Source organism: Helicoverpa zea, chromosome 26 (genome assembly GCF_022581195.2).
Source record: "Helicoverpa zea isolate HzStark_Cry1AcR chromosome 26, ilHelZeax1.1, whole genome shotgun sequence".
NCBI lineage: Eukaryota > Metazoa > Arthropoda > Insecta > Lepidoptera > Noctuidae > Helicoverpa > Helicoverpa zea.
In genome coordinates, this window is record NC_061477.1 from 664,166 (window position 1) to 689,315 (window position 25,150).

Below are 25,150 nucleotides of genomic sequence, written 5' to 3' on the forward strand. Positions count from 1 at the left end.
CATTTGTTATTATAAATACATATGCTTTTAAAAATACATTTTATTTCTAATTTTACAAAAAAAAAAAAAAACAACGTTAGATAACAATACGTTGCTTTAGGACAACTAAAATCTTTCCTTTTTACCTACCTACGTAATGATACTCTAATAGTAACATACATTAAATGTGGCATTTGGTACTTTACTTTGTAATATGTTGTGAAACAACTTTTTAAGAAGAAACATAACCCTTCTTGGCAGTCGATTAAAATAGAAAACAATTAAATGACATGCATAATTAGATAACATTAAACGTACACGTTATATCTGGCTATTCACTAGCAATTGAATTGATAAAGTAGTGAGGTTACCGACAAACAAGCCATGTTGATCAGAAGCAAACACAATAATAGTATACGTAATACGGTAAATCATACTTACTTTAAAACTGCTTACCTTAAAGTTTCTTAGTGTTCCTTATAGATTCTATTTCACTAGTTATACCTAACTTTTGTAAACGAAAATTCTCAGTTAATAATCAGATTTAAGCATTATTTAAGAGAAAAACAATAACAAATGCTAGTGTACTGTTGACCGGCCTCATGACCTTGAGATTATTTTAGTTAGAGCGAATGACTGACACACCCACTATGACTCATTCGTTCATTCATTCTGTGTTGCCGTTATCAAATATTATTTTAATCTAAACAAGGACTTTTATATTAAGAAAAATCAGAGACAAAAACCATACAATGTGAAACGGTGAATTTAAAGTTCTTAATTGCTGTTAATTAATTACGTTTTGATTTTATTAGGCGACCTTACTGTTGTAATCCTAAGTTAGAATTTATGAGTGTTAGCTGTTAACAGAGCGAGGGCGGAGCGAGCGCGATGTTTTGTGTTTTACTTGAGGAAAGAATATAGCATGCCAACAGACTTGCGTATAGTGCGCTGCAAAAAGTACAAACTCAGAACCTTTTCGTTTATAATATTTTCTACATATTTATGCATTTACAAAACGTTCACGGGCCGCGGGTTGCCGACCGCTGCGTTACAGAAGTACATAAGGAAGTTCATAAAAGGAGTAAATAAGGAAGTAACTGAGGAGAGTACATAAGGAAGTATATAAGGGGAGTACCCAAGGAAGTATATAAGTGGAGTACATAAGAAAGTACATAAGGGGAGTACCCACGGAAGTATATAACTACACCCTAGTCATAAAATATTTGTTCACTCTGCGGAACGAAGTGATTAAATTGCTACTACATACCAATTGATAATAAACAGTAAAACAAATAAAACAAGTATAATTTTCTTAACGTTTTATTAAAAGACAACTTAGATCAAGCAGTTAAATTAATAACAAAATAATACAACATAGGGACTATCGCCAATGCATTTGTTAACAAAGGGAACATTTATTCACTTCATTTATCATAAGTATGTATGCCCATTCAAATAGTTATTTATAAATTTGAAACTATACATTTGCAAAATGTAACTTTTCATACATCATTTACAAAATCATAATTGCTTCAAAAAGGTCTAGCTAGGTAGTACATAAGATTTATTTTATCTGAGTAGCGTAATAAGAATTAAGTGAAAATTGAAAATTATGTGAATCCATAAATACAGTAGAAGTGATATATGAGTAAATAGCTTGAAATTAAATTACATGAAAAATCAGCTGATTACACGACAAAAATATAACATCAACTAGATATTTGGTAACATTATAATCTTACCTTATAAACTATGACCAGTTATATAACAGTTATAATCTATTTATTGAGATATTCATTAGTTATACGATCCACAGTTGGTCATAGGCCTCAAAAATACCATTTCTGTTATCATTAGAACTTTTAATAGAATCGTTTGAATATAGTTCTTAGTCTAAATTTACATATACATCAGCCAAAACTTGCCATTTCATTTCCCACAGTTGGGCAAAACATGAAAAATAACTCTTGCTCATTTCGTTAACAATTTCTAACTAACTAAAGTCTAGTGCTACCTTCATAGGAAGAACTCGAAAAGTAAAGGTATTTTTACTCCCAAATTACTTAGGAACTACCTAAAAGTACATAATACCATTTACACTGGTTTGTCACATTATAAATAATCATACAAGATACAAACTAAATCAATCATACACTTTTCTTCATGGGTTTACGTAAAAATGCCTGTTATATGAAACCATACATATTTCATAGTTTACACATAGGTGAATTTTTGTCATTATTGTAACAGTGATCAGTAAAGAAAAAAAAAAATTGTTGCCAGTAGAAATGCTTTATTAGACTTTCAATAAACAGTCTAAATTCCATATTACGAATTAATCTTTTTAATAACTCCTACAGTTACATAACTTTGTAATCATTAAGTTTTTTTGACTCGTTGCGAATTTATTCGTACAGATATTGTCGAGAAGCTTTGCTTGTCCGAAGTTGGCTACAATTAAAAATATATTAACAAACCACATCAGCCGTCAAATTAAGTGGTAGTAAGTTACTTCCTATTTGCAAAGTTATGTGACGCACACTAGTTATCAAGGGTAGATGAAATATACTAATCACTTCCTTTCCTTTATTCCCCATATTCATAACGAAAATAAACAAAATCAATTGCTGGTACATTCCATAAATAAGGATAGAATGAAAAATACTTTTTAAACGACAAATAGGTATTATTTACACTAGTTTTTAGGTGAATTTTTACTTTTATATCAACATAAAGGGGCCGAAACTTCTAAGCCGCATTTAAAAATTCTTTCACTGTTGGGAAGCTACATTATCCTTGAGTAGCATAGGCTATGTTTTATCCAGATACGATAAAGTATCTAGGTGTTAACCCAGCTGTCATTGTACATCCTTGGCAGTCATTACGGGTAGTCAGACACCGGTCTCACCAACGGGTACTGTAACTGGGTTGAGGAGGTCGCTCCATGCACACTGGTACTCAGCTGCATCTGGTAAGACTGGTAGCCGACTCCAACATAGTTGGGAAAAAGGCTCGGAAGATGACGGGCAGTAGTTCCCAGTGGACGCGGGTGAAACCGCAGGAAACAGCTTTTATATAACAATGTTAATGACAAGTGCATTGGCGATTGATCCGCTAAGTATAGAGTACATACATATCGCGTAACTACAATGTACAATTATCAACTATTTCTCTTTGTTAAGCGCCTCTATGAATTCCTCTAGTTTCTCCTGGACTTGTCTCACTCGCTCTGTGGAAAAAATATATTTTAGTATTGTCAAAAATTCTTACTAATATTGTGAATAAGAGGGTAACTCTTTGTTCATCACGCTTTCGTGACATTACTACTGAACCTATTTATATGAAATTTGGTAGGCAGATTGTCTATCCTGAGAAAGGACAGAAGGCTACCTGTTTCCCGGTTGTGGGAAGTGACTTTTCTGAGTTGTGGATGAAACCAGAATAAAAGTGTAAAAGGAAATTGCGGTAGTATTTTATGAAAACTCACTAAGTTCTTCTGCTAGCTCTACTCTTCTGCCGGATAACAGTTTCTTCTTTAGTTCCGGGTCGGCTGCCATCTGAGAATAATATTTATTTCGTGTTAATATAAAATTAAAAGACGCGTTAACCGGCAAACATTATAAAATTAAAACATTTTTGTCAATCAAAGATATTTCTTATATTTTGAGAACAGCTCATGTCTAAGTCAACACCACGTGGATCGATCGAGCACAGATATATATAAATCAATCCCCAAAAACCCTAAAAAAATTTATCTGTTTCTGAATCTATCCTCAAACTTAAAAAAAAACATTCTCCTCTCGAGCCTTCTTGTCATTTTGTACATTTTTTTTCCGGCGAACGTATATTAATGTAACCTTTTGTATAACAACCTGCATAATTCTAGGTACAGTCAATGTCAGGTCAGTGGTAACAGTTTTATAGGAAAATCGTACTTATTACTATTTAGTTAAGGTGCATGACAGTTACCACTGATGTGCAGTCTACCGTACACCTATGTTTATAAAAATAAAGTATCTTGTAACGTCTTTATTTTAAATCCTAAATATGTAAATAGTTACCTCGTCTAAGACCTCCCTGAGCTCGCGGTCCAGGCGGGCGGCCTCGCGGTTGCCGATCTGTTGCCGCAGCGCGTTGGCGGTGGTACGTAACGTTTGCTGCACTCGCCAAAACATTACTACTTCGCAGCATTCTTTCTGCAATTATAATTATATTTTTTCTAATTAAAATTGTTGCCTAATAAATACAGGTTGAAAAGCAGTAGCGAATCTATCGTAGTTGGCACTGTGGACATGCCTACAACATTCTAATTTAATTGTGATGTCGGACTTATTTCTTCTTTTTGTATACTTCCCTATGAAATCTCTTATGTACTTCTCTCTCTAAACTACCCATGTTCTCTCCTTATTTTCCCCTGTGTAGCTCCTTATCTACACACTTATGTACGTTCCCTGATTACTCCTTTAAGTGCTCCCCTTAGGCAATACCCTTATGTACCCTCGGTACTACACTCCCCTATGTACTCAAGTTAAAACTAGCTAACAAAAACAACTGAAATACTCACGCCAAAATCCTAAGCAATCGCCAAATAAATAACAACGATTAATACTGCAATACTTATTGTCCTTATATACAATCATAATAAATAGAAGTTAATATCCTACTGACCCCGTTTCCATTCTGTTGGCTGTACAGGTAGAAGCTCTTCCGACAGTCGCGGGCTCGGGTTTGTGCACGCTGAAGGAAATTCCTGAAATATACAGAAAATATTTTAGTTATATGAAATGTAAGCTTGTAGAATATAGCTTTTCTTTTATTCTTTTAATAGAAACCGCTATAGTTTCAGGTTTCTATATTCCTTGGTCTAATCTGTGCATGCTTGTAGGCAGTAAATTGAAAATCTTCTGAACCGATTTCCATATAGTCTTCAATAATTAGAGGAATTCTAGAGGATTGTATTGGGCATATGACTTACACCCTTGCAGAGCCAAAATTAGCCACTAACGAACTCCAAAAAAATTGCCAAAGCATACGTCTAAGTTCAAAAAATACATACCTAAGGTAAACAGGTTTCCAAGTCTCCCTTATATAGTCATTATCGACCTCAATGCCCTTCCTCCTAAGGTTATCTCTGACGGCGACCACCTCATCATACGCTAGGACTGGTCTGGCTACTCCAAGTCTTTCCAGTTCAGCTCTGACTTCGCTGCGTCGGGATTGTTCGTCTGATGGTGACTGCCAGTATAGCCAGCGCTCTTTCATACCGGGTCCTGGAATTATAGAAAATAGAATTGTTGAAAAACGAGGTCAAAATTTTGGGAAAAAAGAATGTAAAAATTTTAGGACATGTGGAAAAAGAGAATTTAGTAATCTTAGTACACATAAAATATGCTGCAAAACGTAAAAAAGTTAGGGATAAAGATAATGCTATTGAAATGTATCCAATAGCATTATTTTTATCAATGTACATATTATTATAGCGTAGATCAATTGACGATTTTGGCTTCAATAAGTTGAAATATGTGTTGTAAATCTACAAACTGCTTTGACCCGCTTAGTGACGTGACAAATCAGATTGAGATAAAAATTTAGTTTTCAACAAAAGTAAAGAAGTGCCACTACAATCTTGAGGCGGCTAATGACAGTTACAGGACAGTATAGTTTCCGCAAAATTCGATGGTCGTCCGCATCGACATTCGTCCTTCGCTGATTCCTTAAATTGGTTTCTGTACAGCGACTCCGCCTTCCGTGATGATAAAAAGTTTGACAAGGATTATCAACAGACAGCTGTCCTATAATGTCCAGGGCAGTTACCGGTAAGTTCCTTGAGCTCTTGGTGCGTGATGTCGAGGCGCTGCTTGAGGGCCTGGTCCATGAGCGACACGGCGGCGTCCCAGTCCTGACGCGATGATACGCAGCGGTCCTGTAGCGCGTTCAGTTGTAGCACTCGTAGCACCTGCAAGAAATATTGATATTGTAAAATGTATTTGGAGCGTTGGTAGATAGGTTTAGGGCAATAGCTATATGTAGCGAGTATATAAAAGTAGTTTATGTAAACGTAACGTAATCGCAACGCGTCGCCCATCGCGTAGCGCGTTCGCCGCGCCGCCCGCACGCTGTGTGCAGTCGTGAGTCGGCGTTGGGCCGTACACGCTCGTTATTATAAGGCAAGCTCGCTGGATTAGTTCCTCGTTGGTTGGTCTAGTGGTCGGAAGAGCGACTGTGCACGACGTCTCGGATTCGATTCCTAGGTCGGGCCAAAATCTTTGCGAAACTTTCAGAAAGCAGTCCGAATTCTGGAAGTTGGTGAATCATTTCCTCCTACATCGCAAAACACTTCTATATTGGTTCAGCGACTGATCTCTCTCCGGTCCTGTTAGATTCGACTTTCTCACAGCAAAAAACAGCTCAAAAAAACTGCCGTAGGCTTTTTTGCTGACCAGAAACTCAGAAAAATAGCAAAGATAAAATGTCTGAAACCTTGCAAGGTCAATGTTACAAAAGATAGCTCTTAAAAACGCTTGACTTTTACCACTGCTTATATGTTTTTGCTGGAAAAAAGACTTTTCTGTTCTGCAGAAAACCTAGAAAAAGCTTTGCGAAGACATTTTCTTAGATTAATGTACGTACGTCCTGCGCCCGATCCTCCCACTGGTGCCTCCTCAGCGCCTCCTCAACAGCCTCCTTCTTCACGGGCTCGTACACCGGGTCCGAGTCCCGAGCCCGAGCCATCAGCTCGGAGAACTCCTCGCGTAGGGCCTCGCGACCAGCTCGGATGGAAGCGTTGGGGAGTTCGGCTTCTGCCCATTCGCGGAGCTTTATGTCTACTGCTGTGTTGAATTTGTCTGCGAAATATTGATATAATAACTATCTTTGTTAATTTTTTAAATTGACTTTAAGGATTTGTATGGGGGTTTTAACAAAATTCTTTATTTTGTACGCAAATCTAAAGATAAATAGAATATTGGGAACTGCCGCTGGCAACTGTAACAAGGGTAAAACAGTGAATTTTAAGCTCTTTACAATATCATCAAACTTGGCTGCAAAACAGCACTTTTTGAACGTCCAAAATTTACAAAAGACAGCCCCCAAAACGCCCACCCTTCACCACTTCCTATGTGTTTTTGCTGGGAAGAAGAAATGGCGCAACAAACTCCCCAGCAACACATGTCTGTCTGTAGGTTAGAAGAACCTTTCAACAATGTTTTATTTACAATGTGTATATTGCAGTATACAAAATGCGATGCGAGGTTAAACATTATTTAATGATGTAACAAGATATTATTCACTGTGTAAATCAAGATACGCACAAATCAAATACCAGTGAAACTAACTGACAATAGTTACAACAAATGTCTAATAATTATGCTACTAGTGAGTGATAATTATGAAAAGTTTAACAAATATGACTAAAACAATGATTTTTAAGAATCCGACATAACTTGGCGAATCTGAAGTTCATTGTTTGGAATAAAAAATCTTCATTTCGATGCTGTTTCTACGTCATTTTTGTGTTAATTGATTCTAAGCTTTATTTCACTGAGAAAATGACGATAACACTTTGACAATAAATAATTTAAAACCCTATAAAAACATAAGGCACGTGCACTTTTATATAAGTGCACGTAAAAACGGTCAAAGTTCATTACAATTCTTTTTTAACAAGTCCAAACGGCTATGATACGATGTTAAATCATGAAGTTCATGTTCATATCTACAGGCTCTATCATCAGATCAGTTCGACAGTTTTATTGTATTGTCATCAGAACTACATACAGCTGCCAATTTTCATGGCGCTACGAACCGTGGAAGATTACAAAAAACAGTTGCCTTAGATTCCATTGCAAAGTTACATACAGGTCAACCTAATCATGTTAAAAATGTTCTACAGTGCGCTTTGTCAGACTCGCCAACTTACATCGAAAATATATCAACTAACTAACAGACTAATGACATAGTAATTGCAGTATAAATCTCACTAGAATCATAATCGTAAGGGTCCAACCATATCGAGGGCGCCGGGGTGCCATCCGCCGCATTCAGCTTTAGAGGCCGCGGCACCGGCAGAGAAACTAGAATAGGCATGGCGATTGAAAAAAACTAATTAGACCGTCTTTTGGATAACCTTAAAATATCGGACACGTATTTTTTATTTTCTCTGACAAAGTGATAACAAAGATACAACACGATTGAATTTGTTTAATATACACGTTACGCCATGAGCCCTCACTCTCAATCTTTGCAGAATCGTATCTTTTTAAATATTTAATATAAAAAAAGTTTAAAAACCAAAAAACAAGCTAGTCATGTTTTGTCATCAGAACTCCGAGCGTGTGCAAAATTTCATCTTAACCGAAGACTGGGAAGTGGGTTAAATTAAGTACATATATATAATAATATAAGCGTGTTCAAAATACGTGTCCAATATTTTTAGCCAATCTGAAATGCGAACTATTTATAATCAACATTTTTTAGACCTGTCGTCACGCCTATTACGGTACATAAATATGTACATGGATTGAGGAAAAGGGTTTAAATTAACCTTACTAATAGATTCCTCAGGGTATTTAACGGCCCACTGTTGGACAAAGGCCCGGCTTAGAACATGTAAGAGGCTCTCCGGCAAGATGGGGTGACGATCTGTGTCAGATAGAATTCCGTATTTGACAACGAATCAAATTCAATACTTTTAATGCGGTTACTTTCTACGCGGTTCAAGGGCAGAAAGAGCTTGCCGAACACTCTTATCGCCCGCGGCCGACAGTCAGCCGACTGGTCTACTGGTCTACTCACCGACATCAGCCTGCGCATTAGCGGCCGCGGGTAGGTAGATGTTGCCGAACACTCTATCGGCCGCGGCTGATAGTCAGCCGACTGGTCTACTGGCCTACTCACCGACATCAGCCTGCGCATTAGCGGCCGCGGGTAGGTAGATGTTGCCGAACACTCTATCGGCCGCGGCTGATAGTCAGCCGACTGGTCTACTGGCCTACTCACCGACATCAGCCTGCGCATTAGCGGCCGCGGGTAGGTAGATGTTGCCGAACACTATCGGCCGCGGCTGATAGTCAGCCGACTGGTCTACTGGTCTACTCACCGACATCAGCCTGCGCATTAGCGGCCGCGGGTAGGTAGATGTTGCCGAACACTATCGGCCGCGGCGGGCAGGTAGATGTTGCCGAACACTATCGGCCGCGGCTGATAGTCAGCCGACTGGTCTACTGGTCTACTCACCGACATCAGCCTGCGCATTAGCGGCCGCGGGTAGGTAGATGTTGCCGAAGACTCTATCAGCCGCGGCTTGCCACAGAGCCTGCTGCAGCCGCAGTTCCCAGGCTGCGGCCGCTACGGCCGATAGTTCGGCTGATTGGTCGAGTAGCTCAGCTCTAGCTCGCTCGAATAGTTCGTCGCGGTCTAGTTCGCGTTGTCTGTAATGTTATAGAAGAAAATTCAAAATTAGAAGTGTAATTTCAGACAATACCCTTATCAAAGGCTCTGGTTAGACTGGAAGCTGACCCCAACCGCTGTCAGAAAGGTAAGAGCTCTCACCGATGTAGCCACGGCGCGTTTAGTATACTTCAGTTATTTCCACAGTGTTATGTCTTACGGAATTCTTATGTGGGGCAATGCTGCCGACATAGAAAATGTCTTCGTGTTACAGAAGCGTGCTATCCGTGCTATATACCGACTAGGTACTACAGTCTCCCTAAGGGAAAGGTTTAAAGATATTGGTGTTCTGACTGTGGCGTCTCAATATATTTATGCCAATATAATATATGTAAGGCAAAACATAGAGTTATTTAGTAAAAAGAGTGACGTGCACAATTTCAACACTAGAAATAAACATAAATTAACCGCATCTAACTATCGATTGCATAAAGTGCACGGTTCGTTTGTGGGCCTTTGTATACGCATTTATAATAGAATCCCAATTCATTTGCTAGAACTAACGGACAGTTCTTTTAAAATCAAAATTAAGGATATTCTGATTAAAAAGGCTTATTATAACATTAATGATTATTTCACAGATACACGCAGATGGCAGCTCTGAAGTGGACAACAAGTGTTTTATATATATATATATTTTTTGTGACTAATACTGAATTGTATAATTGTAATTTAATTATAATTAAATTGTAATAATACTGAATTGTATAATTGTAATTTAATTATAATTAAATTGTAATAGACAGCTGTGTTGCTGGGAAGTTTGTTCTTCACCACTTCTTCTTCCCAGCCATAACACTAGGAAGTGGTGAAAGGGGGGCGTTTTGGGGGTGCTGTCATTTTGTATTTTTTGACGTGAAAAAGTGCTAGAATCTAGCCTATTTTCAATAAACGATTTTGACTTTGACTTTGACTTTGACATAGTAAGGAAAAAGGCTCAGATGACTCTTATCAAGGTCAAGGTCATTTAAAATAATTTTAAAGATTATAATAAACTTTTTCAAATCAGACCAGAGCTGGGAAATGTAGGTTATCAGATTCCCAGTCCATCAGACAAACTTGTTATTACAATAGTAGACCATCATCAGCATCAAATGATCCCGCCAACCACGTTCTATCTGGAGCCCTTCATGTGACAGGACCCTTAGTTCCTGCAGGATTCCCATGGAACTATGAGTACAACACACCTGGGGAAGGTGTTCTTCCACTCGGTCTCGAGGTTGAAGCGCATGGCCTTGAAGGCGTCGGCCTGCTGCTCCACCGACGCCCGCACCATGCGCCAGAAGCAGTCCGCCACCGCCAGCGACAGGTTGCGGGTCGTCACCTGCGACGGCGTTACCAGCCCGTCCCTGAGGAAGTTAAAGGTCAATGTCAAAGTCCATTTTTTTATTTCAAGAAGACACTAGAGAAACGTCAAGCTAGTTGGGAACAAACATTGCGTTGAAAAATTAAGGAAAAACCATGTTCAATATACAGTGCGAGATCCTGCACCCATCAGATATCACTTACTTTCTTATTACGTTTTCCCGCGGTTTCACGCTCTTAGGTCCGGTTGTTCGAAGCTCGGTTACGTCAAGGTTTTTGCTAAATTCTAGTTACAGTAAAATTAAATTCAAAAAGGCGTTGTTGAAGTACCAGTTAGGTCAAAGAAACGTTAAAATTTCATAATAAAAATGTCAAATTAACCGTGGTCATAATTGACAACTTTTAACTTTAACTTTACCGTAACGTACGAACAACCGGGACTTAGGAAAGGAAATACTTTACCCACATGGTTAAATGGTAGTCTGTCACCGAGGGACATAGTAGCTTTCTAACAGTAAAAGAACTTAATTTTTTTACAAACAAACAAATAAAATAATCTGAAATCGTTGACTGAATCACAACACATACTCACAAACCTTCATTTTTGCTACTCTAGCGTCATCAATTACAGACAAATAACTTAATTAATGACCTTGAAATACTCACTTAAATAGTTTCGACGATCGGAAGAACCTCTCTTCATATTCCCTGATGCTTTGTATGGAGTCGTCCTTGCGCGATCGTCCAGTGACCACGGCGTAGTAGCCCAGAGCTCTCATGGGGAACAACTTGCCTTCTAGGATGCGACGGATCTGGGAGAAAATGTTATGGAATGACCTTGATGTGCCTTGAAAGGTTAAATTGTTATAAAATGACCTTGACGTAGTTTGAAAAGGTCAAGGTCAAGTTTATAAAATAACCAGTTAAGTTCATTTTGTGGATAGTCTTCAACAGCTTTTTATCTAGTTAAAATTGACCTTTTTTAATTGAGTCAAGGCATATTTATAATTGTGTATGTTTAAAGCAAGAAAAATTGTGATTTTCCTTTGATAGCCAAGCTAGAAAATAAATTCCACCATAAGATTGATCTTCAAAGTCAAGGTCATTTTTGCAATTGTTTATTAAATTCTCACCCGGTTAGGATTAGCGAGATTCTCCTCAGCGAGATCGACTTTGGTGAGCACGAAGATGGTTCGCTTGCCGCTCGGGTCACACGACGACACCAAGTCCGTCACGTTGCTGCGCTCCGCGTCTACTGAACCGTCCTACAATAAAGTAATACAAGTTGACAGGAATTGCAGTTGGATTAAAAGAAATAAGAGGGACATTTAAATGATGTGGAAAAAAATGTGTCTTCTTAGAAATCGGATAAAAAATAAATAAAAAAGTCAATACATTATTTCGTGCGGTAACAATATGCAATGTGTAAGCTCGGAAATGCTCTGGTGGCCGAGTCACCGCGTCGTACAATGACAATGTGCATGTATATTTACACACACAACTATACCTTACCCAGTTACTAAAATTAAAACAACTTAATATACACTTCACTCCTGTTTGCACAATACACTTACTATACACTTGCACACACTATCCTGTCTTTATATAAAAAGTGGTGAAGAGTCGTTTTAAACCATTTTTTTCATAGCTTTGTTGATCAAAAAGTGCTGATGATCATAGTAAATTAAAATATACTCTATTTTACATGAGCACGGCAAACATACCTGTATGCAAAGTATAATAGCGTTGGGGTTGTCCATGTACTGCTTCGTCATCTGTTTGATAGCGTCGCGAGTGTCCGACGCCATGTCCACTGTTTGTGTCTGGAAATAAATAAATTAGTTCAGAAATGTATTGGGGGTAGGCCATATGTAAGTAAATAGAATACGTTGACCCTCCAAAGATTGTTATTTTGACAGCTAGAGTATGTATTCTTTTTGAATGACTACTTATTAGTATCAAATTTCAACATGCCGATAGGTTAAGGTTTAGTTACCTATAAAACTATGAACCCTAGACTTTTACTAAGCTTATCTCTATTTCCCTTTTGACTTTAGTCAGGGTCAAAGTCAATTTTAGTAAGCTGACCTTGACCTTGGTTTCGTTCAAGGTCAACTTCAAAAGACAAAGACAACCTACTTATCCCTTTTTACCTTAGTTAGAGCAAAGGTCAATTTCAGTACTATGACCTTGGTGACATTCAAGGTCAAGATACAACAAAGATCAAAAACACGGCACACTTACAGAGATGACACCGGGCAGGTCCACCAACACCATGCGATGCAGGCCGGGTCCCTTGACGGCCATGGAGATGACCTCGGTGGAGACGGTGCGGCCGCCGCGGACGCTGTTGCGCATACGGAGTTCTACTTCCCTGGTAAAATGTTATTTTAATTAATTAATGTATTTATAACATGGAAGACTAAGCTTATAATAAGAAATGGAAGGACAGGATTAAACATCAGAAAATTGCTAAATGGATTTCGGTAAATCTAAGCATTGATGAGCTTATGTATCAGGATATTACTGAAGGAATAAATCCCTGTCCAACCACCACTCAGGCTCAACACTGTGGCCTATTTTCAATGATAACATAAAAGTCCGTTTTTCTGTTTACTTTACAAATTCATAGCGGTTGTTTTAAAAAAAATAAACTGTCGTTTATATTAACGATGAAAATGAGAAAAAGATGAAATTGATGAAGTTTAGAAAAGGATCAGAGATTTTAAATGATATGAATTTATTTATTTTTTCTATACAGAAAAATGTTGTTTCAATATTTCACAGCTTATCCCATTTATATTTATAGGGTAATTGTAAAATTATACTAACTTCCTCAAATCAGCGAGATCAGACTCCTTGTTGAGATCGAACTCCCGCGCCGAGTCGCGGAACTGCGCCACGTGGTACGGACCCTCTGATAGCGTCACTTTCACTGGAGCTCTGAAAATAAACAAAACATATTACATAAAATGATAGATAGATAGTGTAAGTACATGAATTTAAATTACAAATAGGTATTTAAAAGTTTAGATGACACAATGGGTGGTCTTTTAAAGGCGAACCTTGTCCTTTCGTCTCTAACCTGGATGGTTATATTATGGAGGACATAATCATGTAGCAGATAGTTATAGGTGTATACTATTTGGTGCAGCTGTCTCGTTGGTCGAGTTGTCGCATAGCACGACTGCTGAGCAAGAGGTCTCGGGTTCGATTCTCGGGTCGAGCCTCGTTTATTGTTCACAAAGCAGCCAAAGTTTGGAAGTTGGTGATAGATACACCCGTGCATCGTGTCGCACGTTAATGTCGGTTCTGCGTCTGATCTCTCTCCGGTGGTGTCGGATTGTTGTCCCATCGCACTATGAGGGTGAAGGAAATACTTGTGCACTATAATATGTCCTGCGCAGTTGGTCAATCTCCTTATATCAGAACAGCCGCCGTGGCCAGCTGCAGCAGCAGCACATACACAGTACCTGGTGCACATCTCCCCGGCGCCGCGCGGGAAGATGCGGGCCTGCGCGATCATCTCGAGCACGGAGGTCTTGCCGGCCGACTGGTCGCCCACCACCACCACGCGCGGCAGCCGGTCCGTGTCGCCCGCGTCCCAGCCCGACAGCTCGTCCAGCACTGCCGAGTACATGTCGATCAGGGAACGCTGGGGAAGACAATGACAATACATTCATTATTTTGGCAATAGGTGACATATCATTAAGTTAGGTGATCTTCACACTGCCCCGCATCACGCTGCATCTTGCGTGTCGACGCACCTACGCGCGTTCCTGCGGGAGTGCAGATCTGCATCATCGTGCGGGTTTTTCACGCACTCACGCGCGTAGGTGCGTTTTGTAAATTCACGCACAGCGAGTTCCATTTTCAAATATACACGTCACGCCCATTCAAAATCACGCGCGGCATTGCGGGATTCAGTGTGCCATACCTTGCGTCTCGCCCCGCACCTACGCGCGGGGGTGCGTGTTTCTCCGCATGTATGTGCGTGATCCGCATGAACGCGCGTGGATGCATTTTCAGTGTGTTGGACTATGCGTGTTTTCCATACAAACGGAGATATTTCCATACAACGGAAAAAAACGCATCCACGCACTACGCTGCATCATGCGGGGCAGTGTGATAATCGCCTTAAGTGAAAGTTAGCTGGACGGCCCTTGAATGGGTGACAGGGAACGCTGAATAAATAAATAATAGGTAACAGCCGCACGGATGGAACGATCGTTACATTAAGCAACGCTGGCCCTGAATAGGTGACTATAATATCATGATGAGTCACTCCGTGTTTCAGAAGGCACGTTATGTGAAGAAACCAGAAAGTCTGACAACCAATTTTATCAAAGTGTAGGTGACCTGGTATCACCCAGATAACTTTTTTTTCCTTGTGGGTAGTTGTGACAGATAGACGTATTTTTATTGCTCCATAATTTAATATTTATTTAAAATTAGAAATTCTTCTATTTTCGTAAATACATGTATTGATTTGGCTCTATAACTCACCTTCGCTCACTTTACCACAATAATCACAACATTTCCTAAACATCACAAGCATGGACAACAAACTTGCACAGAGCGTGGTTGATTTGGAGAAATTCTTCAGTTCCCGAATGCAGGAGTATGAAAATAAGCTTCTGAAGGTTGCTGCTGGCAGTGCTCCTAAACATCCTGACCTGGCTTCGCTCTCAACGGAATTCCTGGAGTTCAAAAGTTTTGTTTGTCAGACACTGAAACTTCTGAAAGCACAGACTGAGCTCCTTTCCCGTGCCCTGGACAAACATGAAACTACTATGCGTAGGAAGATCCTGCTGTTCCACGGTGTTCCAGAGAAGACTAACGAGAAGCTCAATGAGACTGTCCTGGACGTCGTTGTCAAGCGCATGAAGGTGGATGATGCCTGCTTGGACATTTTTGAGGTTTGCCACAGACTTGGTGCCTCACAGGGTAAAACCAGGGCTGTGCTGGTACGCTTCAGGGACATGGAGCACCGTCGTGTTGTCTGGGACAACAAAACCTTACTTAAAGGCTCAGGTATCACAATATCTGAGTTTCTCACTAAGACGCGACATCAAGTTTTTGTTGCTGCCCGGAAACATTTTGGGATAAGTAGCTGTTGGTCCGCGGAAGGGAAGATCATCGTCCAAGCGGCAGATAAGTCTCGTCGTAAGATCTCCAATATGGGTGAGCTAGATGATCTCATAGCATTGTTTCCCGCTAGTGCTGATGTAGGGACTGCTGGAGGAAGTTCGTTGCCTTCAGTGCCTAGCATATCTCCACAAGCTGCTGCCAAGAAGACGAAGACGCTGAGGAAGGCGCGTCGCTAAATGTATATTTTGTCTTGTTTTTTCTATGCTACTTTCCGCTTTAACCTCCTTATTTTATAGTTCCTTCTCGTGTGTTACACTTTTTGTGAGTGCTAAGTCGGTACTTTTTCGACCAAGTTCGGTTTTATTTTTATTTTAAGCCGGTAGTTAGTTTTTTATTTATTTTTAGATTTCACTTCACCTAATGTTTTATGTTTGGTTAGTTTGACAATGACAGGTCAATTTGACGTTTTGTTGTCACCCTCTTTCTTTTTTTTTTTTTTTTTTATAATTTGTAGTATGTTATTCTCATATAGCTGACTGATGTTTGTCCTTATACTTGTGTTGCCACCTTCTTTTTTTTTTTTTTTTTTTTTTTATGCTGTTACTCTCTTTTTCTGACTGATATTATTAATTATATCTAGTGTTTACTGATTCTTGTGTGTGCGTGTATTCTTTTCTCTTCTTACTGTTTGTTTTACTCTTATGCGAATGGGTGAGTTAAAATAGCCAAGAGTTATTGGTAATTTATTTTTGTTTTGTTAATGTACTTTTATTTTATATTTTTAAGTTGCGTATTTTTATTTATTTATTTTAATATTTTATTGGTATATTTTTATTTGCATGTCTATGTGTGATTTCAACTTAGACGATAGTTTTTTCTCTTGCTCTTCAACTTCCAACAGTTTTGTCAGCGCTGATGGCGACTCTTCTGCTCCCTTGACGTTGGGTGATCAGATCTCCTCACTTCTGTCACCTTATCCTAATAATTTCAACATAGCCCACATAAATGCTCAAAGTGTTCCTGGTCATCACTCCGACCTTCTGGCATCTATTGACAGTGCGCACCTTGACGCTTTGTTGATTTCCGAGTCCTTTTTGAAACCTTCGCTTCTGTCTGCTCACTATGCCCTCCCTGGTTTTGTTCTGGTTCGGAACGACAGAACGGGAAAGGGAGGTGGGGGTGTTGCCATGTACTTGCGGGCTGATGTCCCGTATAAGATCATCAGTGCTTCCCCTTCATTATACTCGGAATCAGCAGAGCATCTATTTCTTGAAGTTATCTTAAATCACACTAAGATGCTTCTTGGAGTAGTTTATAGTCCAAACCTCCATATTAATTACTTTGACATGTTAGATTCGCTGTTGAATGATTATTGCCCGTTGTACGAGCATATAGTCATGATGGGTGATTTTAACACTTGTCTACTGAAGGATGACAGTCGAGCGCTTAAACTTAATTCTCTTCTTTCTTCTTTCAATCTTAGTATTTTACCTCTCTCTGCTACTCACCACTTTCCCAATTGTACTCCTTCCTTGTTAGATCTTATGATTGTGTCAAAGATCAGTAATGTTTCTTTTCACGGACAGCTTACTGCTTGTTTTTCCTACCACGATTTCATCTTTCTATCTTACAGGATTCGTCCTCCTAAGCGAAAGCCACAGTACCTTTTCCTTCGGAATTACAAGGGCATTGACTTGGAGGCATTGACGCGTGATGCTGATCTCATTGACTGGACCTGTGTATTGGAGAGCACCTGCATCAACGAAATGGTAGACTGCTTCAACCTTAAATTACTACGTTTGTTTGACAGCCATGCCCCCATTCGTCGTGTTAAAGTTAGGAATATTCCGGCTCCCTGGCTCACTCCTGCCATTAAAGAATTGATGGCCAGTCGGGATAGGGCGAAGAGGAGGCTGAAGCGTAGTCCATCTGAGCGCAACCTTTTTGCTTACAAAACTTTACGTAACCGCTGCAGTCGAATGTGTAGAGATGCTAAGAGACGCTACTTCCACAATTCTCTCGATAATCGTAGCTCCTCCGAGGTTTGGAAATTCCTTAAATCGATCGGTATCGGCAAGGCTGAGGCTACTTATAGTGGTGACACTGACGTGTGTGCTCTTAACAATTACTTCTCCTCTCCTCCAGTTCGTTTGGCTGCACACGTCAGAGCCAGTACATTGAGTCAGCTGGCCAGTCTGCCGTTGCCTGATTGTCCTCCATACGAGTGGTGTGCTGTGACCTCCGATGATGTGAAGAAGTCTATTCTGGCGATTTCATCTAATGCGGTAGGTAATGACGATATATGCTCTAGAATGATATCCCTTACTCTTTCCTCTGTCCTTCCTGTTTTGACTCATATTTTAAATTTTTCCTTATTCTCCGGTTCCTTCCCTGATCTGTGGAAAGCAGCGATTGTCATTCCTTTACCCAAAATTGTACATCCTGCTGCTTTAACCGATTTTAGACCCATCTCAATCCTCCCTTTCCTTTCCAAAGTTCTTGAGCATTTAGTTCATCGTCAGTTGTCTGCGTATATATCCAGAATGGACCTGCTGAGTCCTTTTCAATCTGGCTTTCGGCCTGGTCACAGTACATCAACAGCACTGCTGAAGGTCACCGATGATATTCGCCTTGCGATGGAAAACAAATCTCTCACCTTACTAGTTCTTCTTGACTTTAGCAGTGCATTCAACTCTGTTGATTTTGATATTCTTCTCGGCATTCTAAAATCTTTAAACTTTTCCCCTTCCACCCTAAGTTGGTTTGATTCGTATTTAAAAGGCCGTTCACAACGTGTCCGCCTTGGTAACCTTACCTCTGGCTGGTGCAATCTCTCTGCTGGTGTACCTCAAGGTGGCGTTCTCTCTCCTCTCCTGTTTTCTATTTTCATTGACTCTGTCACAAAGGTCATTTCTTCCCACTTCCATCTCTATGCAGACGACTTGCAGCTTTACAGACATTTTCCCTGTGCTGATGCAGAAGCTGCCGTTGCTGCCATGAATCGTGACCTGGATGCGATTTGTGATTGGGCGCAGTCCTTTGGACTGCAAATTAATCCCAGGAAGTCTCAGGCCATGATTATTGGCAGCAGATACATGCGTAGCAGGCTAGATGTTGCGTCACTACCACCACTGTGTTTGAATGGGGTTCAGATTGACTATGCTAATTCAGCGAAAAACTTGGGTGTTACTCTTGATACCTACTTATCGTGGTCAGCTCAGGTCAATGAAGTTAGTCGCAAAGTTCACTATACTTTTCATACGCTGAAATGTCTTCAACAGTTTTTGCCCTTGAACACCAAGATTTCACTTGCTCAGACTCTCATCCAACCCATTATAGATTACGCTGATGCCTGTTATTTGGATGCCACCGAGGAGCTTTTAAATAAACTTGAGCGCTTGCAAAATCTTTGTATTCGTTTTGTCTTTAATCTTAAAAAGTATGATCATGTTTCACAATTTCGCAAGGATCTCAAGTGGCTCCCTATTCGTCTTCGCAGGAACACTCGCATTCTGTGTCTTTTATTTAATATCCTTTTCAATCCTAAATCTCCTTCGTACCTGCGGGAACGTTTCTCCTTTCTCCGCTCACCTGATGCGTCCTGCAGGACTCATCTCAAATCCTTACTTAAAATCCCTTCCCACTCCACTGATTTCTACTCCTACTCCTTCACCGTGCACGCTGTACGGTTATGGAACAATTTGCCGCCTGAGCTGAGGAGCTGCCAAACTGTTGCTTTATTTAAACGGAAGTTGAAGGAACATTATTTGTCCTTATCATCATAGACGCATATAGTATTTAGTGTATTTTTTTATATATATATATATATTTTATATATATTTTACATATGTATTTAGGTTAATGTTAGTATTTATTTTTAGTTATAGCTTCTTTCTTTTTTTACACACTATCTGCATCTCTTCTTATTCTAACTCTCCCATAACGGGCCAGCTGGAAGAAATTTCTCTTGAAATAAGCTGTGCCTATGTACTATATGTTCTATCTTTCTTCTTTTCTGTATTCTGTGTGTGTATCTGTGTACATGAACTATTAAATAAAATAATTGGATAGCGAGCTTGCAGCGCTAGCACCTCTTCTAGAGAGAAACAACTAAATAACTTGTGCCTACCTTCATCTTCCTAGTGCTGGGCTGTCTCCCCTGACGCAGCAGCATGTTCTGCTGCCGCAGTTCCCTGTTCTCCTGCTCCAGGCGCTGCAGCTCGCGCTGGTAGCGAGCTTGCAGCGCTAGCACCTCTTCTTGTAGTGCGTGGACGCGCTTCTCTGAAGCAGAAGAGTGGGTGTTAGGGTTTGAAGCATATTTCTTGTCTTTAGGGGGTCATACAGGGCTACGGGATTGTTCGAAAGAGTTACCCGCGGCCATGGTACAAGATGGACTCCAGAAGGAATACGATGGATTTTAGTAGGTAAGACCCCGACACTCCCTCACGCTGCACCCACAGCGGGAGTGGTCTTTTGATGATTTCCCTCCAAAAACGAGCTAGTAACTGGAATAAGAATGTCAGATATGCAGTCGCTCTATGTGGCCCACTGATGCTCAGCAAAAGGCCAGGCAGATGATATCAGAATAATGACCAATATTTAGTAAAATCCCACACTTACCATAAGCAGTAGTATCTTCGTTGGGACCCCGAGCAACGGACGGCATCGGCCGACTTTGCAAGTTGTTCACAATCTTCTGCGGTTGCTCTGAAATTTCCACTTCAAATATACATAAGATATAGGTTCTTCATGTGGTAGAAAATAAAGGTAAAAAATATTTTTTGATAAAATTTAATATTTTTTTATATCTGACCATTACAAAAAAATTAAATTAAAAAGGATATTTGTTAAACAATAGTAAATAAAAAAATATAAAAATAATAATAAAAAAAAAAACAAAAAGAAACTATAGTAACTAACTGTTTATGTCATAGCTAAAATGTGTTCAATGAATAAATGTATTGAATGATTACACAGGGACAGTTGGATCAAAATAGATTATTTTCCATTTCATTTAAATCTCCTTAGGCCTGAATAGCAGTTGTTGACATATTTTAACGTCAGAGGCTATCAGAAACTTTGACATTAGGACTCGTTGGTTGATTAAAACTGCACAGTTCAGTAGAAAGGAAAAACTCAAATTCAAAGTAGTTGTGGAGATTTAAGCGTACTAAGGGACATAGGGCCAGAAAAAGCGACTTTGTTTTATACTATGTACTGAAGATATACAAATATATGTTGATGCAACTTTCTCAGTTCCCAATACTCACCAAGACTAGCATTGTTGGCAGCGGCCGCAGCCACGGCATCCTCGTAGCGCTGCGCCAGCCAGGCCTTGAGCTCGCCCGCCCGCGCCAGCCCCGCTTCCCGCAGCCGAGGATCTATGTGCAGCGACAGCGTCAGTGGCGCACCTACGGTACCACGGATCTTGCCAGGAGTTGCCATCTTACAGGGTGGCCACAAACTTAGATATAGCAGGTAAACCCAGCTTTCCTATTTTAACTGGAACTGCGCACTTAGCTTGCCAGTAGTTGGGGTTTTTGCAGGTCATATGATGGAAAGAAACTTAGAAACTTCTTAGATGCCAGCTGGCCTATTTTAACTGGAATTTTATACAGTCCTGGCCCGACGAGAGCGTCAGTGGCACGTTGGCCAGAAACTTAGAAACTTCTTAGATGCCAGCTGGCCTATTTGAACTGGCCCTGGCTTTATACGTAAAGAGAACGTCAGTGACGCACCTACGGTACCAAGGAGCTTGCCAGGATTTGGGGTCTTATAGGTTGGGCAGACACTTAGATATAGCGGGTAAACCTAGATGGCCTAATTTATATAGTCCTGACCCGGTCAAATGTTGGCCAGAAACATAGAAACTTCTTAGATTATAAAACCACCCGCTGGTCTATTTTAACTGACCAAGTAGTTAAGGATGTATATTCAACGAAGATGTATAATCCTACGACACCGCGGACTTATTCTGCCAGAAATTGGGGTTTTACAGGTTGGCCAGAAACTTGGAAACTTCTTAGATGCCAGCTGGCCTATTTTAATTTGAATTTTATATAGTCCTGGCCCAGTAGTTTAGAATATATATGGAACGAGAACGTTAGTGGCGCAGGCGCCTAGCGGAAACTAGCTTTCAGCAAAATTGGTTCAGCTGTTCTTGAGTTTTAATAAGTACCTAGTATATAGTTAATATGACTGCTACATTTTCTCCCCTTTAATACTATGAGTACTGCATATAAGACCTACTTGCGACTTACAAAAGTAGATTAATTTCCATTTACTAAATATACCTGAAAACTACATAGTGCAGACAGTCACAACTATCTACTTAGACCACACTAATTGAGCGAAATATTAAATGTATGCATTACATGACCAACTATCTGAATTAGTGTGTTTTGGTTACTTGAAGAGATAGCTATTTTATTAACTACTGAATATATGCCTGTAAAATGTTGGTGTGCACCTCAGATTATAAGAATAAGAGAAAGACTATAGAAATTCAGACGGTATAAAACCAGTTTTACTAGAAGCTAAACCAGTAAACAGTTTTTCAAAGAAAATACGCTTTAATTGCGGCAGGATTCCACTAAAATTTCACCATAAAAATGTGGTTCAATTTCGCAAAAATTTGAAAAAATATTGCACGCAATTTGCAGTGCAATCCCACTCTTCAGAGAGCATATTGCAACCTAGATTAGAAGAAAATATCTCTTATTCCCACAACCCAAGGCATACATTAGCTCAACTGACCTATCTGCAGGTTGTCTCCGATCCTCTCCTTAGCATTAATGAGGGTGGTAGTGAACTGATCCCATTGGTCATTGTCAGGCAGCAGGTCGTTCAGCCAGCCCATGTCGGGTAGACCGTCCTTCCATTCTGCATATTTCTAAAAAAAAAATGGTTATTTACCGTCGGTTTAAGCATGGTCCATGGGAACTACTGACTGTATGGGGATAAATTATATAGCCTATGTTACTGAGGAAGAGTGTAGCTTTCCAATAGTGACATAACTTTTTAAATCAGCCTTTTTGGGTACAAACGAACAAAAAACGTTTCCTCTTGATTATATTAGTACAGACAGAGTACCTCTTATAAATCGGTACATAATATACACCATTACAATGGTTTTTGCGTGTTTCGAGACGACAAAAAGTCTGCCGAGAACATAATGCAGATCAGAAGACAATAAATAACCAAATCGACATGTCAACAGTTAATCTCAAGACCTGATTAGAATAAATAAGTGCTGGTTAACTCTTACTGCACATAATTAATATTAATTAACTGGCAATCCCAGTGTTTCACTGGATTATTGCCAAGGTGTTTAAGGGACTAATTTATTCGCAATAATTAGACGTATACGGCGGCGCCTTTAAACATATTAATTAGTGATTTGTATAGGTGTTGTGTAATTAGCAAAAACAATCTTAATTATTAGTGGTGCTTTGTTTTGTCTGTTGTCTGTTAGTCTACCAACAGGCTAACTGCAAAAGCAGCAGGTTATTAGAAAGATTCAACTTCGTTTTAGGCACTAAGCAATTAATTTGTATGTGTTCACTAGAATTAATTATTTCTGTCCAGAAGGCAACTATCCAATATGAACAACTAGCTGTTCCCCACTCTTAGATAAAACTCTGGTCTATGTGATTTTCAGACCATAAACTACCTACATTATAGACAAGTTTCATAAAAAGTTAAGTACTTTTTGTGTGTAAATAAACAGACTTTTACATACATAAAATTAGTAATGCTTTAACATAACCAACCTTATTCAAAGTCATTCCCCCACCAAGAGCACCTCCGAGGACCAGGTACCTAATCTTCAGCATCCCCCTGACGGCTCTTGCAACCAGCATGCCGTACTTCCTCCGTTGCACATGACTGGTGTCTATGGGCTTGTGCAGGAGTACGCTGCGACCCGTCCACACGGAGAATGCCACGGCTCTCTTGTCTACAATTGTCCATTGTGCTGATTTTTTATATGATGATCTGAAATATATTTGTTTTTGTGATTAGTACAGAAAGATGATGGTAATTTTCGTGGCAAGAGAGTGACAATCTTTTCAGGACGACGACTTTTCTTTTCCAAACGAATATGGTATAATTTTAAAATTAAAGTTATTTTTATGTTGTTGATATGTACCCACATCCTTTAAGTCATATTTATATGCCAGTCATTTGTGAATTTCAATATCATGATTTAGTCACCTATGAACATTCACTATGAATGATTTATGTACTGTTCACGTGATATGCAAAAGTAGCAATTCATGGCATACCACGACTTTTCTATAGATATTAAGATAATTTGTTGTATCAGTAGGATTAGATGACATTTATTTTGATGATATTGTCTTATATGACTACTGACTGTAGTTTCTTTAGTTAAGTATAATGCGTTTATCATGAATTGGCCGTATTCATGAATGCCAGTATTGATTAATGGCAGAGTCATGTTAATTGTGATATTTAGGTCAGTTTTTTTTCCATATGTATAATAATATTTCCATAGGGATAATATTTTTTATGCAATAAGTTCTTTTTTATAATTCTGCTGGTGTATAACTAAAAGTTATTATCCTGGGACCTTATAATTTTTATCTGATGGGAATAGTATGGTACTGCAATTTCCAGTAAGATTTAAAATAAATAGGCACTGAGAACGCCAAATGCGTAAATCAATAAACAATCAATAAGTTTTGGCACATAACTTTTGGGTCAGCAGAGTGTCAAGGTCGACTCTCATAACATGATACATTAGACCCGGCAGGGCTCCACCAACCGCAGATATGCTAATAGAAAATTTAAGTTCACGTAACTTTTACATCCATAGGGATTTCCGAGGGAAAAATATAGGGCTAAGAACATCAATAAGTCATAGGTCAGAAACGAAGGTTATATTACCACTCACCTCAAACGATTGTGCAGAATTCTCGACATGTTTACGTAATAACTTCAGTTTGTTTAGTATTTCATAACCTTTCAATAGGGTTTCAGAAAAAATAATAAATTAAAAAGATGTTCTCATTTCATAACCTCCACCGGTTCTAGGAAAAAATATATCACGTAATAACAAAACAGATGTATTGGTGTATATGGTGGGTTTCCAAGTAAATATGAAACAATCAACTTGTAAATAGTTATAAATTACTTCATATTTTGAATATTGACAAATTACACATTTCAAAGGACATTTTCGATTTCATTTTTGATCTACGTTCTGTTTATGCGTTTTGTGGATCGAAAGCGCAGCGCAGTCATTTTAGACAGTTATTTTATCGTATTATTTGAATTGTTGCTATGCAATTTATTTGAAAAT

The 25,150-nt window shown here is 39.2% G+C and overlaps 1 protein-coding gene across 5 annotated transcripts; it reads right to left on the reverse strand.

Moving 5' to 3' along the window:
- Window positions 1–1,288: 1,288 nt before the first annotated feature.
- LOC124642931 (dynamin-like 120 kDa protein, mitochondrial) lies at window positions 1,289–25,054 on the reverse strand. Of its 5 annotated transcripts, XM_047181700.1 has the most exons (22): window positions 24,743–25,054; window positions 23,598–23,820; window positions 22,582–22,717; window positions 21,096–21,236; window positions 20,446–20,544; window positions 19,955–20,106; window positions 14,208–14,389; window positions 13,567–13,677; window positions 12,979–13,108; window positions 12,459–12,557; window positions 11,868–11,999; window positions 11,401–11,546; window positions 10,617–10,778; window positions 9,217–9,410; window positions 7,962–8,054; window positions 6,613–6,827; window positions 5,797–5,938; window positions 5,039–5,252; window positions 4,651–4,732; window positions 4,044–4,178; window positions 3,470–3,539; window positions 1,289–3,211 (listed from the first exon to the last, which is right to left on the reverse strand). In XM_047181700.1, the coding sequence occupies exons 1-22, from the start codon at window positions 24,769–24,771 to the stop codon at window positions 3,147–3,149; spliced, it is 2,952 nt and encodes a 983-aa protein (XP_047037656.1). In that variant the 5' UTR covers window positions 24,772–25,054; the 3' UTR covers window positions 1,289–3,146. The 5 variants fall into 5 exon arrangements, with proteins under 5 accessions (XP_047037656.1, XP_047037655.1, XP_047037654.1 ...); XM_047181699.1 differs by lacking the exon at window positions 7,962–8,054 and having other exon boundaries at window positions 20,446–20,532; window positions 21,096–21,206; window positions 24,743–25,053; XM_047181698.1 differs by lacking the exon at window positions 7,962–8,054 and having other exon boundaries at window positions 21,096–21,206; window positions 24,743–25,053.
- Between the last annotated feature and the right edge of the window lie 96 nt (window positions 25,055–25,150).